We start from the raw sequence: 17,048 nt of genomic DNA on the forward strand, positions 1-17,048 counted from the left end.
CAGTCAAGAACTCAGCCTTCAAGTAATGATGGAGTTTAGAAGTGACAGTACAAACAGAGGAAAAGAGTGGGAACAAAAGTTAAGAGTGAGAGCTCATTCTTATCCTTGGAAATAGCTGAATGCTATTTAATATGCCTATGTGATAGTTTTTAGTGATTAGTAGTGTTTGTCTGCCTCTGTGTGTGTTATGTGTATTTACAAGGTGTTTGCACATGATATTGTGCATCAAAAATAATCTAACATGAAGGCCATCATCGGTCCTGTAAAAGTTATTACTACAGGCTTTTCAAACATACACTAATGAAATATCTAGTTATATGGTAATTTCTGCAGACCTTGAAGGACCTGATGTAGATGCAGATTCCTGCTTGTTTATAAGCAGAAAAATAGCATTGATACAAAAACTAGAACCACATTCTCACATAAATTAAGATTCCTGTCAACTATCAAGGGTAAATATGTTGTATAGTTTGCGCGGACAGACCTCAGATATGTACAGTACATATACAGTATACCATCTGTGTCTGTCAGTGTTCTAGCCGTCTTAATTACTCCTACATTGCTGATGCGTTGTAAACTGTAAAGAGAATTATTTTGTCATCCATCTCCGTCGGTGACACGCACTTAAAAGCCGTAAACTATTTAGTTAATGGCACACCTGCAGAGCTGACGCAGAGTGAGTGGGAAGGAGTTTATTGGACTTCTCAACGTCAACTTCAGCAGACTGATCCAAACTTTTAGAACCCAGTCTTGTAAAACTCTCCTGCGCCCACAGTGCATTACCTTAATGCATTAAAGGCACTTTACCCCCCACTTTTATATCATGACGTGCTTTAAGCAAGGAGAAAATAAGACTGGAGGCTGTGGTGTGTACTTACTGCAGGTACTCTGTGAAGCGGGGAGATATGAATGATATCAATCAGTGGAAAATCCTGCATCGGCTAGTGGGTGGCCTTCCTAACTGACAAGATTATAGGGGAGCTTTTGAAGCTGCTTTTATTGGTTCCTCCACTTCATTTGGGTTTACTTAACACCTGGGAGCTTTCATACCAGCACACTGCTATGCTAAAGCACTATTTACAGCCTCGTGCACATTTTTTTTTCTTTTTTTTATTTCTCCCTCTTTTTTATTCCTTCAAGTGTGATTGATTTGAAGGGCTCAATATCAGCACAGGTAAGGAGGATGTTTTTAACGACCACAGAGGAAGATAATGAAGGTGCCTCTTAAAATGGCCACCCTACTGCTCAGAATCCACTGCTCAAACCAAATCCCCAGCTCCTCTCACATATGGACCACCTCTCTAGCTAGATGATCTAGCTCGAGCTATTTTGGCTGATTTGGGGCTTGATTAATACACAGAGGTGGGGTTGTTAAGCAGCAGAAGGGCATCTCAGTGATAAAGACAGGGTCACCACTGAACTAAAGGGGGCAGCACTAATAAGCACTTGGATGGCTGGGATGGAAGCCTTGCCACCTGAGAGTAGCAGAGGGAGGAATAAATAAGAGTAATATGGTGAGAGGTTTTTGAAGGAGAGGAGAAGGAGTGGGGGGTGATGGGGGAGAGAGGGCTGCGAATGTGGGGGGTGAGCGTATATTACATACGAGCAATAGGGGGTCAAAATGTGAGAGCTGCCCCCGCGGTGAGATTCTGCACTCCTTTCAGGGGCTTGTGATGAAAAAGAGATGGAGAAGTTGGGGGTGGGGGGCAGGGGAAAGAAGCGGAACCCCCAGCTTTGCAGGTCAGCCGCTCATGCCGTGTGACAACGGTGTGCACCACCTGCTTCTACCGCCATGCCTCCCCCCTTCATCCCCTGCCGTCTGATGGAACCCTTCCCATCTGCAAACTGGGAACAGCTTGGGCATTTGTGAGGCTCAGCTCCTCCATTGCCACATTATGGAATCAAACGTGAAATATTGGTTGTTCAGTGCTTCACCCTGCAAAGCTCGAGACTCAAGCAACTTAAATGATGGTGGATCACACACTAAAACAGGGGTAGGAGTATGGGGGGGCAACATGCCAGCACAAACATGTGGTGGGATAGTGACGAGAAAAGAAAACAGAGAAGACAGTCCTTAATTGCCTTTTCAGTCATTAACAGGGTCCCACACCTCATGAAACATTAATTACACAAAGCGCTGCGGAGATAGGGACGCTTAATTAGAAATTATTCACTGCGTAGCGAGAACTGAGCGATAGCATTTCGGCGGCATGTAAATCGTCCGTGTGAGATCTAAAATAAGCACGGCAAAAATCGGTGTAGACGTCATGCTTATCTGGCTTCCTCTCACTTGCTTGTCTTGTGAAGTGCAGTTACCTTTTACCTGATAGCATGTTGACTGAAGTAGGACATGTGTTAACCCTCTGTTCTCCTCCCTTGTTTGCTGCCCTCCCCTTCCCCCTTCTCTCCCTTGGTTCTTACCTATCCTATACCTCCTGTGTGGTTCATAAATTATTTACACCACCCTGCTTTCCCCCCTCCAGACAGGATGTAATTGACACAGAGAATCTGTCACTTACCCTAACATCTAGGAGGGACTGATTGGTACATCGCTCTCCCACTTTAGCCCTTTGCCTCTCAACTCTCCCTTGGTCTCACTCTTTTTTCAGCCCTTTCTACACTCTACCTTTTCTCTCTCCACAGTGATTTCAAAGCAGGGCCAATGATATGACATTAACGCTCTTGATGGCAAATACCCTTGACACTGTTGCCCCCTCCTTGCTGTTCCAGGCGTTTCCCCTAATCCCCTGTACGACTTGAAAAATGGTCTGCTCCACCCCTCATCCCAGGTGTATTGATCTTTCTCTCCACCCAACGATTGCCACCACATATTCCTGTCATGAGTGCAGCTCGTGTGTGTGTGTGGAATGTCCTTCCTCTTACAAGATCACACAACGGAGTGGTAATAATGTCACCAGACTGTACCTAAGGTAATGGATCGGCCTCGCTGTTACATGCAGGGCTCGGGGCATAAGTGCTGGCCTTGGGAAATGTCAGATGAATATCAGAGAGTGGACTCGAGTGCTAAGAGTTAAGGGCAGGGAATTTCTGTGATGGAGACATAGCAAAATGCATTAAGAGACATGTACAAAGACTATTACGGGTGTGCATAAGGACAGGGATGGTGGAAATAGAATTTATGGGTCTGGGGAGAAACAAATGCGAAACTGAGATAATAGTGAAAGATTTGGGGCACTAATCCGAGGCCCACAGACCTGACTGTCTGCACATTTGCTTAAGATATGGATCTTTTCATGTGAAATCAATACAGTCATGTTGATGAGTCTACACTAAAAAAAGGCAATCCTTGGCTTAGAGCACCAAAATATAGGAGGCAAGACACTTCCTGGTAAGCAAAACAAATGAATACATTATCATTAAATACCTAATGTCCAAAGGAAACAGAATTTGCCATCCAGCAACTTTAAACATCACTAATTCACATTATATGTTGTTTGATCCATATAAAAGTGTGTCTTGATGACTGCCACTGAACATACAGATTTGAGAGCGACAGTAATCTTCTCATTGAACTCTTGACAAGAAAGCAAATAAGTGTATTTACCAAAATGTTGAACTATTCCTTTAATAGTAATGCCATTTTGGAGTTTATGTGAAGTTCCTCTAGTACTGCATACTTTTTGATAAATTGCGTTCTTCTTTGTGCATCCCCTGTACAGTCCTTCTTTGCTACAGCAATAAAAAAAGAATATGCATTCCCTCCTTTTCCTCCTTGAAAAACTTGAATCATATTCTTTTTATTACCAATATACATGGTCTCATGTTATTTATATATACAGCATAAATAACAGAACACCTCAGTGGGAGCCAGGGATTTTTTTCATCTCAGCTCAAGGAGCTTCAGAGATTTTTTTTTTTTTTTTATTATTATTATTTTGATTATACTCTTGGTTTAACACACTTTGTGCCAAAAGAAGGACCCTTACCTGCTCTTCAGATGCTGGATGCTCCCAAGACACTTGAAGCGGCCGTTTACCATGATGGCCATGCGTGTGCACAGTGCTTCACACTCCTCCATACTAATGAAAGAAAGAGGGGGAAATTTTGCAGCATGAATGAGAAGTAGCAATAATACCAGATGCTTGAGTCCTTTCCTTTCCAGAGAAGAGACAATGATCATTTTGTATAATGGTGATATATCACAGGTTTTTGTGATGTCAGACCTTCTCATACAACTGCTAAAATGTGCTGGATCCAAGACTAGAACACTGATCACAGATGGTTTTTGAAAAGGAAACAACTCTTTTTGGACTATGTCAAATCACATTGTTTTGCTGATAAAGGTCTTGACTGATTCACTGAGACTTTTCCCCATTTACAGTTAAAGTCTGGGTTAGGGCATTTTTACATGTCTACTTTGACACCTTAAATGAACAACAAATTTGGTAATTAGAGGGAGAGGAAGGGACCATCTGTAGTTCTTATTATCTCATTTTTTCTTTTTCGGTGTTGGACTGGAGCACGAGTAATTTGTAGCTGAGGCAGAACCTGTGAAGCCTTTCTGAGGAATGGTGCAATTAGGATTATGACTTTGTAAAACCTGGTGAATCTGCCACTTAACAAAACACAACCACCTGGTCATGCCATGGACGATTGGATGCAGCTCAGCCACGTTGCCTGGGACAACAACAAAAGCTTTTCTTTCTCGATGAAGGCAACACATGTAATGAGGGTAATATATTCCAAATAAAACAGCAGAACATATTATTCACATGAACTGGCAGGAACACAGACCATTCAAAAACCCAGGCCATTTGGGAAAAGGTAAAATGAATAGGCGTGTGAATTGCTAAATGTCCCATATCTACTTGGGCCATCAAGTTTCACAAAAAAAAAAAAAAATGAGGCGTTTAATTTTTTTTTCCTTACTCAAAAAGCATGTCCAAAACTGGCCAACACTACAGAAGAAAAAGTTGGAAAACTTAACTTTGCTCCAGGAAATCTTGGATAATGAAAAGACTCCAGCACTGATATTGACAGTGTCTCTTTTCATGGTGGAAAAAAAAAGAAAAAAAGAAAAAAAGAAAAAAAAAAGGCACCAGTCAGTCGATATGCCCTCATGCTTCATGAAAGCTTTAGAGCAGCCAGTGTGTTTCTGGCAGCCAATATTAACTGCCACACAGGAAACAATACCTTTCAACTAAAGTGTAACTCGAATCAATTATAAATACAATATCTACAGTGCACATTCAGTTTATGGACAATATTGGTAGCTCTGCTTTCCTTAGTGAAGAGTCAAAATATTTGGAGCTCATCTTAGAGGCTGAAGTGTGAATCCATCAAAGAAAATCAATAGATAAAGACTGATGCTGCACCTGTGTGATGTGAGAATGACTGAGCGTCCTTCTTTGATGACACTCAGGATGCAGTCCCACAAGAAGCGCCGGGCCTTTGGGTCCATCCCAGTTGTTGGCTCATCCTACAATAAATATAACCTCTTTAAAACAGTTTCTATTGTATTTCACCTCAGCACATCTTTTAAGAATGTAGGATGTCACGGTTTACCATTTACAGCAAAAATAGACCTTTAACACATCTGTTAATGATTTAATGGTCAAAGACATACAAACACAAACAGTAATAAATAAAAGGAAATACCGGAATAAAAAAGTCGGAAATGTAATGAGCAGGAATAAACAGCATAAAGCAGTTAAAAAATCTCAACCAAGCAAAACAAGTTTTTGGATTTTTGTACTGATGTTTAAGACAGTTCTTACACCATCATCAAAACTTCAAAAGAGCAGTGCATCCAGTAAAGGCCCAGAGACTCATCCAATCTACGCCACGGTGCACTGAAGCTGCTCTGCTAGTTCTTGTGATGAGCCAAATCTTTAATAAGACACTTAATGATCCGTTAATTTGTCATTAATCTCTGTATGTAAACACACACGTAAGAGGAGAGACGGAAAAAAAATAGGTGACAACACACATGGGAAAACAGGTACATAATGTAAACTTCAGAGTATACCCATGCACACATAATGGAGACACATACTGAAGCACTCTCCAACACAGCACAACACACACACACTCTCAGTGACTTGCTGTTTCTTTTTCCTCAGGGCTAGTCTGTCCATGCACGATTAGAGAGTGACAGAACTCAGTCCATTGCCTGGTTTCGTTCCAGGCCTGGTTCTCCCTCACTAGCAGAATCCTACAAATCCCATGGGGTATTTTCCATCACCGTGCCCAAAGTGTCCCTGTGCAAACCCTACGTGGCACTGACTCAAGGCTGCCTGGGCTCTCTGGGCTAGCACACAATACTGAAACTGACACAGACACTGACAATACATTATCCCACTGCCTCAAAGTGAAGGCTAGCCTGGCTCAGGCGAGTAAATAAGGAGGTTTGGAATCATGCTGCTCTATAGCTTACACACTGAGCCAGAAAACAGATATGGCTGGAAAGATTATTCAGTAAACGTCATTTATTATGGATTATTCATTACCTGACTAAAATTGTTACTAGCTGCATAATCTGAAGAATGGCTTTGCAAAGTAAAGCATTGATTATAGTTTATAGGCAAAGTAAATGGCAAGATATTGTAAATTTCAAGTTCTATAAGGGTGTAAACAGACATAAAAAAAATCAGATTTTCTATTTCATGTTTCTGCTTAGGCTGACAAGGACTCACATGTTTGGTTTTATTTGTTTTTATTTTTCCTTTTTGGTGTTTCTGCTTAATTTGACCATGTGATGTGGGAATACTTACTTGAAGGATAACAAGTAAACTTTTCAACAATCATAATGAAAATTTATACTTCAGTGAGACCCCATAGGGAACCTCCCAGTGTGATTTAAAGTCATTAAAGTTTGTCCCTCATAATAGCACGGACACAACTTCCTAATTCACATTAAAGCCTCTTAACTGAAAGCATGTGATGCTGCATATTCTGAGTCATGCTTTCATTAATCTTCCATCGGTCAGAAAATGCTTTTGCTCCCAGTTTTAAGTCCTGATGAATAGGAATTTAATACGTGCAAAGAGAGAGAGAGAACATGACCAGTGAGTGACCCCTGAAATATACACCCTCCTCACCCATAAGCGATGTTCTTGTAATCCTTTGGGAAATTCAAATTTGATCCATAACTTGTTTTTTTCTACTTCTCGCTTTTGAAAACACACGTTAACCTACATTCCTATAGTCGATCATCTTCTTACCACAGTCTAGTCTTCCCATGCTTGTAAAGAGAAAAAAACTGATGTGCTGTAATCCAAACATCTGCACCACATCAATATTGATTTAAAGTATTACACTCCTAAGTCTTAATAAAACATAAACGTATCACATTTTCACCCTGTACAACACATCAATAAAGCTGTATCTCACCAGAAAGATCACTGGAGGACAACCGATCAGGGCCATAGCTGTAGAAAGTTTACGCTTGTTCCCACCACTGTAGGTACCTGCTGACTTGCTGGAATATTTGATCAGCCCCAACTTCTGGATGCCCCACTCTGCCACCTTTCAAAGAGGAAAAACAAAACGAACATTATGGTGTCAAGAAGAGTGTTCACATAAGACCCATCGCCAGAGCTGTGTTTCCATGATGGATGATATTTTGGCTTGGCTCGCCAATGTATTTAAGCTATGTGGCTTTCAAGGACAAGGCATGACAGTTGGCATCACTGTAAGACCTTAATCACAGGCTGCTGGGGTACTTTACTACTCTCCCTGCTATTTCAGCAATGTCTCGTCAAACACCTGCAATCAGGAGCATCACCAGTGTGCACAATATCATCAGGTCTCAAAGGACGTTTAAGTGTCACACTAGATGAAGGCTGCAGGACCTGCATTTCATTTCTACAGTATATTCCTTGGACATACATGTGGTTATGTTTGTTTACCAATTATGCAAATATGACACAAGGGTTTGGCTGGAGTCTTGCCACCAAAACAGACATTTTACAATGGGCCACAGTACAATTAAGAGTTATGCTAGCAGCACAGAACTGGGTCCCTTTGCAGTACAGCGAAGAGATCAAAGACCTGGCGCCGGGTCTGAGGCCTATGGTCGCCGGCCAGCCTCTTCCTCTTTTGATCTTACTGTTGTAGAAGCGGGTGGTGCAAGAGGAGTGCAGGGAGGCCGCACAGGGCTGGCCACACCACTAGGCATGGTGAATAATGTAGAGCCATAACCCACAGCTGCTGCTTTTCAACCACTGGCCATTTTTCATTATGTATGGTTTCTCCCATTGAGGTTATCTATCACTTTGACGTGGGCTTCAGCTTGCCCTATATGCAATCTACTTGAAAAGTATTTGATGAGAAAAATAAAAAATCAAAACATTGAAAAAAAAAAACCCAAAATACAACAGCTTAGCTGCTAGTGCCCAGTTAGCAGCTAAGTTAACTCAGTTTTTAAATGTACAAGGATAAGAAGTATGAAAGGAAGTAATAGTTACCATGGCGACCTCGTTTTCTGGTACCCCTCGTAACCTGGCGTAAAACTCCAGGTGTTCTCGTCCAGTAAGCAGGTCATTGATGGCATCAAACTGAGGACAGTAGCCCATGTTCTGGTGCACATCCCTCATTTCTGTTCGTATGCTGGGAAGAACAGCATATATGTTATTTGACATTGAATACCGTTAATGTTTGAGATTATATCAAATGCCATAGCAAGACAGAGTATGATATGAAATATACACTGAGAACAATTAGAAGGCCATGAAGCATACAATTCATTCATGCTGCCTATTACAATTCAGAGTGACCTAAGATTAAAACTGATTTACTTGAAGAGTCATCAAATATTCACAGTAACTTGATAAGAAAATAAAAATCTCAGCTGAGAGAGTCAAGGCCTGTGTTTCTCTTTGACTCTCTTCTAAACTAATATTGAGAAGTGGTTCATTTCACATCCTGTACTCGGTCAGTCAGCGTCCCCAAAACTCTGTCTTGGAAACAAAAGGCAAACAAACAAAGAAATAAACAAACAAACTACCTAACTAACTAAATACCACAAATCTGGCTCTGCACTCTTTTCCAGGCCTGCAGTTCCAAGCACTCCAACATGCACCCTCTAGAGGCCACTAAAATAATGGCAGCAGTTGGTTCTGAACAAAGACACGCAATCTACAATATTAATACTTTCACCACCTGCAGGGAACAAATGTTACAGCAGATTTTCCCTCTTCTTTTTATAGCTGCTTTGTTTTTTCAGAGATAATATTGGACCCATTTTTCCCCCTAAATGTTATTTTCCTGGAGCAACGGTCAGCCTCAGGGAGGCCAAATGTGATTTGATGTGTTTGGAGGCTGCTATATCTCAACAAGGCTGTGAACTGAAAGCTTTGCTGATCTAATATTGTGTATTGTTTTTAGTTTTGATAAAGGTTCATGATAATAGTGGGTTATAGCCTTTAGCCGGTTCAGGAACAACCCAACACAGCTTAGTATTTTTAACTAGCTCCACCTTTTTAGTCTGTTAGTGATAGCTGGACAGATTCTAACACCGTATGAAGAATTAACCTTTCAAACATTACACCACTGAATGGTCTGTTTGAAGGCTCGTCTGTTAAATAAGCATATTTTGACAAATATGTTTATTCTCTTATAGTTTCAAACATTTAGCATGGCCCAATGCTATTGGTATCAATATTCTTCTTTGAATCACCAATGAGGTGGTCTGCTGCTACTGTTGATTTGTCCTAGGTCTATTACAACAGATCGCCAGTGAGCCACTGCTGGTGGTTAGCAGGCTAGTTTTTCTCTTCAGCATTCGACAGACAGTCACACCAGGCGGTAAACAGATGCCGAATGCAGGTATGAACAGCTATTCCTGGTGAACTAACAATCACAGATAAGAGAGTGAATTGTCAGGAGAGCAGAGACTTCCATTTAAGAAATGCTGCCTCTTTTCTTCTGCCGATCATTCTTCTTGCCAATGCACAGAAAGCGTAATGAGCTGAAAACAGAAGAGTGGGCGTACTCACATCTGTTTTTCTGTCTTTTCAGTTTTTGTTTCCTCTAAAGGTCTCTGGGATTTTTCTTTGATCTCTGTTCCCCACATTAATCAGCATTAACACTGCTGTGTTAGGCCTTGCTCTATTCAGCTCTCTTTCTTTGTGAAACACAAAGTCAAATACCAAATATATAAATGAACAGCTATAGCAACTGTTGTGATGCACAACCAGCTACAGCTCACACTCAACCGTGCTCGGGTGTGCTGCCTTACAGATGCATGCCGAGCCAAAGGAACACGGTTGTTTGTTCCTAAAAATAAGGAAGAGCAACCCTTCCTTCGCTCAAGTGCTTGAGTCTCATATTGCTGGTGTCAAGGTATTTTTTTGGCATGTACAAAGATTTCGTATGACTGATTCCGTAAGGCAGAAACAAAAAAACAGAGCAAGGTACAGGGCGAGGATGTGAAAAGGAATGATATATATGAAAGATGTGCAAGAGGCAGGAAGAAAAAGAGCAGAGACTTCAGCATTTCTGAGAATATCGCAGTGAGGAGACATGAGAGAACCAAAGTTGAAAAGGCAGAGACGGCAGAATGTATAAGAGATATCAAAACTACCTAGCCAAGAAAAATAAAGACTGAGAGTGTGAGAGATGGAGGAGTAGAAAGCTGTGCTACACAGAACAAAAGTGGCTCAGAAAAGGTGTGAGCTAAAAAAAAAAAAAAAAACTCAGCTCGATCCCCACCTGAACAACCATCTTGGGTGGCTAATTATGATGAGTTGCTCGGTGCACTAGTGGGATTAAGCGCCTCACCTGTATCCATTTAGGAAGGCCTCTCCACTAGAGACTGGGATGTCTCCTGTCAGCATCTTGAACGTGGTGGTTTTCCCAGCCCCATTGATTCCCAGCAAGCCGAAACACTGGTGGAGACAATGGGGAAGCCTCCATTAGGGAAAGTGTTTTGTAGTTACAAGCTTGATTGGAAAGCAAACAAGAGGCAATTGTGCTGGATGACATTTCAAATATTCTATATGTAAGTTTTCATGGAAGAAATCCTATCCCTTAACCCCTGTAATGAAGTTTATTTATAGACTGTGCAAATGTTGTAAATATGTAATTGAAACTGCAGTTTATGGAGTATGCACGACTGGTTCAGTGTTTAGCAAAATAACAAACTGATATTTCTGAACGCAAACAGAACAACAGACACTAAATCAACACAATGGGCACACAGGAACAAACACTGTAAAAAAGCCGACCATTCCCAACAGCATTTCTCTCTGCCTCGGCAAATTGCTACAACAAACATTATCCTCTCTTCTTCTTTTCTTCCTGATGCTGCTGATTTTACTTCTCTCTGGAGGGCATGCAGCAGGAAGTTGTCTCTGCGGTGCCCTGTGGTCATGTGACCCGCCTTAGGTGCTCTGGCTCCAGCATAAATATTTGATTTCTGTCATTCATTGATCCCTGCTTGTTTGTGACCTGTGCTTGTGAATGCACAGAAGAGGGCTAAGCTTGATGTAAATAATGCATGGAAATGCAGTGTGTGTGATCAGCAAAGCCCCGTGAATCACAATATTCAACTGGCATTTACACTGGGCTTTGAGTAAACAGTGGCAGAGAGGATGGATACCAGCAGAAAGCCCACCAATCATGACTGCCTGTCAGCATTTGAGATTATGTTTAAATCAAGCTTCCAGCGGAACAGTGCCTGTGTGTGTGGAAATGAGAGAGCTTATGTGCGTATGCAGCATGTTATAATGAGTGAGGATGCTTTCTGCAGACAATCTGAAGGTTTCTTTGTCTAAAACTGTGTAAAGGTGCGCTTTGTTGCACTGTTGTGTTTGGTTAATTTAGTTTCCTGCTGCCAATTTACGAGTGTACTGAACTAAACATCAGTGGACTCTCATGCCTTCGCTCCACAGACTCCGTTGCTCTAGCAATGCTCTTCTACCAGCCTGCTTGTGCGTTTTTAGCACACACATGCTTGGCAGTAGCATAATGGCAGAAAACAAGCCTGATAAGGAGATTAGTGTTCTCCCTAACACCTTCTCTGAACAGTGTTTGGAAGATATTTTGATTTGACTCAGTTAGAGGAAAAGACTGAGCCAAACACCCATTCAAATCTTCAAGAAATAACTGCAGACTGTAAATCAAAGCCCAAAGCTGTTTGCTCTCATGTGGCAATATTTTGTAAATATTATCATTAATATTCAAGTTTTAGTTGAAGGCAACTTATTTCAGTCAATTCATGTCCAAATTCTATTTTCAGAGGCAAAAGAAAATGAAAGAATTTCTCCCATATGGGTGTTGCTGGAGAATTTTGAAAGTTATTAAATGTGAAAATGCAAAAAAGGTCTTCTAACAGGGGCAAAAGTGGCAAAGTGGCTTGAAAAGTTGCCTGTGTGATTCCGCAGCATTTGGCTCACCTCTGCAGCAGGTACGCCCACACATAGCCTGTCCACAGCAGGGGTGCTCTTCCGAGGGTATACCTGCAGGGAGCAGACAATAAAATGAATCAACCAGCCAGCTAGAGAGAGAGAGAGGGAGGAGGCAGGGTAGGGTCGGGAGCAGACACTGAGAAAGATAGCAGAGAGGATGGCATGAGAAAATATGGAGCGATAGACCAGAGCAGCAGGGAGGAGGTGAGATGGAAGAAGCAGGTGGAAAAAGAAGGACAGAGAGGGTGAAGGAAACAAATTTTAACAAGAAGGGATAATTTGCAACATTTAGAGCGAGCCAGATGGGAAAAGGTATTAAAAAAAAAAAAAAAAGAAATAGAGAGACACTTGCACGGGGGGTGGTGGGGGGGTGAACATTTGTATTTGTGACTGCAATGACAGCACTCATGAGGAAATCTGTCTCCACTTTGAGTACCACTTCAGTACCCTCACTAACCTTCAGCCTTCAACTGACTTTAGCAAACAAAGTACTATAAGAATATATATATACCATGGCTAGAAAAGAAAACCCATCTCCCAGGACAAAGAGGAAAATGAAACTTCTCGCACCCTGATTGTAAGTCAGTATCCCGCTAAGATTGCGTAGCGACACTAGAAATGAGAAGGTGCTTGATGTTTTTCACATCACACTTGAAAACTTTGCACGCTGCATTCGCATCCTCCCACGCTGACCAGCCTCATCCATGCACATTTGCATTGTACTCTGCTTCTTAGGGAGGAGGAAGCAGGGGAGGAGGAAGCAGAGGAGGGAAAGCCCCCCCCCCCCCCCCACACACACACACACTTTGAGTGAACTGAATTTGTAAAAAAAAATAAAAATAAAAATAAAATAAAAATACAGGCAAGCATTGGACAAGATGAGGAATTTAGTGCATGAGGGGTTTTTCCACATCCAAGACTATGTAAGGGTTTGATATGTGTTCAAAGTGGTTTGAAAGCAGCGTTGTCTTGCTCTAGCACGAAAAGACAAGACAAGGTCTTTGTTGTTGTTGCTGAGTGTGACAGTTAAGACATTTAGCATTCAAAATCAAGGACAGCTCTGTGCCCCTTTGAGTTATGAAAGAGTGACTACTGTTGGCTGTTTTTTTTTTTTTCAGTTTTTAAAACTTTCCTATGTATGCTGTGAGTGTTTACGTGCCTGTATGTGACTGTCAGAGGCTGAACCAGTGAACGTTCATTAAAACAGAAAAGTGCCAGCGTACCATTCTCCGTGTGAAGGATACATTTCCTGTATGGAATTTCTAAACCAAATATCCACCATTACAAACAGTCAGCTGTCCCCAATGTATTCAGATTGCTACCAGGCAAATGTAAATTTAGAACTGCCACTTCAAGCCTGACAAACAATGACATCGCACTTATTACACAGTTGGCACATCAAAAGCATTTGATAAAAGCACGAGTTGTGTAGATCCATCAGTCTTTCAGTTCCATCTGGCAGCTGCACTGAGTATGTATCAACCTGTATTACACATACCACATTTTAGTGATAGTTTGCAGTGCTAAAGCTACATCAAAGCAGCAGATACATGTATGGAGGAAGGCAATTAAAGGATAATTCCCCTCTGACTTGGAGCACCACAGCAGCTGTCACGACAAACAGGCCGACGTCTAATCAGATGAGACAGTCAGGGGAACGTGATGGCGGCAGTTGCGCAAACCTTAAATATAGATTTAGTCTGGAAAATCACAAGCTTTGAGCTCTGAATGCCGGAGTCAGGTAGTCAGGTAGAAAACCCTGACACTGGCACTGCTTAATTTAAAAAGGAGCCACCAACATGTGGTCCATCCATTCCACTATTGACAGCACTATGGGGTCCTACCTTGAAGTACCCAAAGACACCGGCTCACAACCTTCCCAGAAGAATGAAAGAAATAAAAAGAATCACAGAAGAAATATAATTTATGGAAAAAAAAATCCAAGAAAAAAAGATCAGCATCTCTCATCAAACCGAGAACCATAACTAAACTTTATTTGCATTATTTAGGATTAAATCCTAAACTAAAAATACCCTTCAAACCGAACAAATTATATTTACACTTATTGTTTCTCACCAAAACACACTGTGTGTATCCTTGAGCTCTAGCAGACATGTTGAATATGTTTCCTTCCTCATGTCATGTGTACTAAAAATGATCAAAATCAATCAATATGCAAAAAAGTACTGTGATAATATTTTTGCCCAGCCTTAGGAGTTTACTTGTAGAGTGCCAAGATGTCACTCGTCACTCATTAGTCACCAGGTTCTTTAAAACTTTCTCTGTCAGCTTAGTGAGTGACTGGAAGGTTAAACTGACAGCACTGGGCCTGGAAAATGCTCACAGATGGACACACTTCCATTACAGTCTCCATCGATTACAGTGCCAACACTAATGCAGCAGCTAAGTGGAGGCTAGCGGGTGGGGCACATAGCAATGTGCTCCTGTTTAGAGCAGCAGGAAAAGGAAGGGGAGGAGCAGAAATCTGACACATGATTGATGGCCTGTCGATCGCTTCAGAGGCATGTTTGGATTTATGGCAGGGCCCAGCCTGTGGCGCGTGGCCACCGAAGCCATGCGCTCATTGATCAATTTGTTATCTACACCCCAAATGGATGGGGCACAGCTGTGGTGGGAGTCAATGAGGGCACCGCAGGAAGAATCCTGATGCCTTCTGTCACTGCACCGCCGTTTTTGTGTGGTGATGGGCCACTGTGTCTCATCTCAGAGAAATACTGTCAACCATGAAGGTGCACAAGAACGATGGCTGAGCCGCTTGTCAACAACAGACGAGCTCAGTCACAACTAAAGTATTCTCTGGCACTGTTTTAAAGTTTTATTTTACAGTACAGTAGATTTGTTTTTTGGGGGGATTAAATGTTTTCATGAGTCTGTAGTTTATTAAAAAGTTATCTCCAGAAGTTTTCCCCTGAAAAGGGAACATTCTTCTCCAAAAGTTTTCACCTTGTGAGATGATGTGTAATACATTACCCATCCAACTGATTTACCCAGCACTTGTTCAGTAATTACCCCTGGGAGTATGGTGCACGTCTGTGTCCATGAGCAATGAGTGAAAGATTAAGTATGGTGAGACTGAGACCGAGGGAGTAAAGGAGTGAAGAAGGGTGGTAAGAAGCAAAAGGCTGTTAGATTGTCCAGCTGTTGGCACTGGAGCTGCAAAGCAGGCAGCTGTGGTGACACATCCTGCTGCCATGCCGCCTGCAGGGAGGGAACATTTGCCGATGGATGAAGCGTTAATCTCGGCGGTGTTGAGGCACGCACTGTCACAGCACGCTCGACTTCACCTACCAGAACGAGGGGAGGGCCTGAGCTGTAAAGGAGCACAAACCTTTACACCCCTAAAAACGCAATCTTGTTTGGCTTTTATGCCCACTTACAATGTTTGTGAATGTTCAGAGCTGCAGGTTAGCAACATGTCTTTCTCATTTGCCCTGCAAACTGAATACTGTAGGTGAAACCCTCCCACCCACACACATCCACATGCATGGAGTGGATTATTGCAATTAAAGGTCTCTCTTGTAAAAGAGATAATGTATCTCAAGAGACTTCCTGGTTAATTTTTTTTTCTAAAAAGTTGTTAATTGTGCAGATTATTACTGTATAATAGTTGGGAAAAAAACAGAAAGGTTAATTGCAGGAGTAAAAAAATACACTGTGTTGACAGTTCCTCCAGTTTCATGCTCATAAAGTATATGCAGTGAAATGCAAAGTGGCACAGTGCACTACAGGATCTAGCATGTTACTGAGAATAGAGTAAAAATTTTAAATATATATAAATGACAGAATGGAGTGATAAACTGACAGTTATTAAAATGTTAAAATGTAGATTGGCCTGTTGTGTAGGTGAGCTGTGCAAATGTGCAGGGCAAAGGAGTCACAGAGGGTAAGATAAGAGGTCAGAGGACAGAGTTCACCACCCTGATGGCCTGAGGGAAGAAGATTCTCTCTGTGTTGGACTTGTGGCTTGTTCCGATAAACGATTAAAGAGACTCTCACAATTTATAAACGATCAAGGGGAGCAAAACGATTAAATCAATTAACATCTGAAAAAAGAAAAATAAAGGAAATGGTTCACTAGTGGAAAATGTCTATTAAAGCAACGCTTTAGGAAGAGCTCAAAAATGCGCCCAGCAATACCTTGGTGAGGTCACAGATCCTCAGAAGGTCATTCTCGGCTTTGCCTTCGTACACTCGGTGACGTTCCTGAGCAACATCGATGTCCTCTTCCTCTGGAGATAATGACTCCGCTGAAATAAGCCTGACAGAGAGAAGTCAACCACAGCTGGTATAACACCCTTCATTAAAATTAACATGAACTTGCATGGCAAATTATCCCGGTCAAAGTTTAAGCTCAGTGAAACAATCTCTGCAATTTTCATAAATAGTAGAAGCCACAGGCATTAGTTTCCATGGCAACCATGATTTTGGACGAAGTAAACACTCAGGCAAATGAAAAAAAAAAACATTCACTGTGCAACAGATGTTTTATATAAACTGAATATACAGTACATTACCAATTTAAATGGAGGAGATCAGGAAAATGGGGAATCTGACTGAAACACTGGATGAGATTACACAACTTTATTGAAAAAATGGACAGATAGATTTTTTTTTTCTGAGCTAGTTTTGAGTTAATTCACTCCAACATTGCTTTTG

General features: G+C 41.6%; 1 protein-coding gene across 1 annotated transcript in view; it reads right to left on the reverse strand.

The window, feature by feature from the left end:
- The window catches only part of LOC121176942 (phospholipid-transporting ATPase ABCA1-like), a 128,031-nt gene that overhangs the window by 10,131 nt on the left and 100,852 nt on the right, over positions 1–17,048 (reverse strand). Inside the window, exons 42-48 of the mRNA XM_041031085.1 lie at positions 16,530–16,650; positions 12,360–12,422; positions 10,744–10,850; positions 8,430–8,571; positions 7,354–7,488; positions 5,337–5,440; positions 3,948–4,040 (exon numbers count right to left, since the gene is read on the reverse strand). Of these exons, the coding sequence (XP_040887019.1) occupies positions 3,948–4,040; positions 5,337–5,440; positions 7,354–7,488; positions 8,430–8,571; positions 10,744–10,850; positions 12,360–12,422; positions 16,530–16,650 (765 nt within the window). The remainder of the gene's footprint in view (positions 1–3,947; positions 4,041–5,336; positions 5,441–7,353; positions 7,489–8,429; positions 8,572–10,743; positions 10,851–12,359; positions 12,423–16,529; positions 16,651–17,048) is intronic.

The sequence above is a fragment of the Toxotes jaculatrix genome, chromosome 23 (genome assembly GCF_017976425.1).
Source record: "Toxotes jaculatrix isolate fToxJac2 chromosome 23, fToxJac2.pri, whole genome shotgun sequence".
Taxonomy (NCBI): domain Eukaryota; kingdom Metazoa; phylum Chordata; class Actinopteri; family Toxotidae; genus Toxotes; species Toxotes jaculatrix.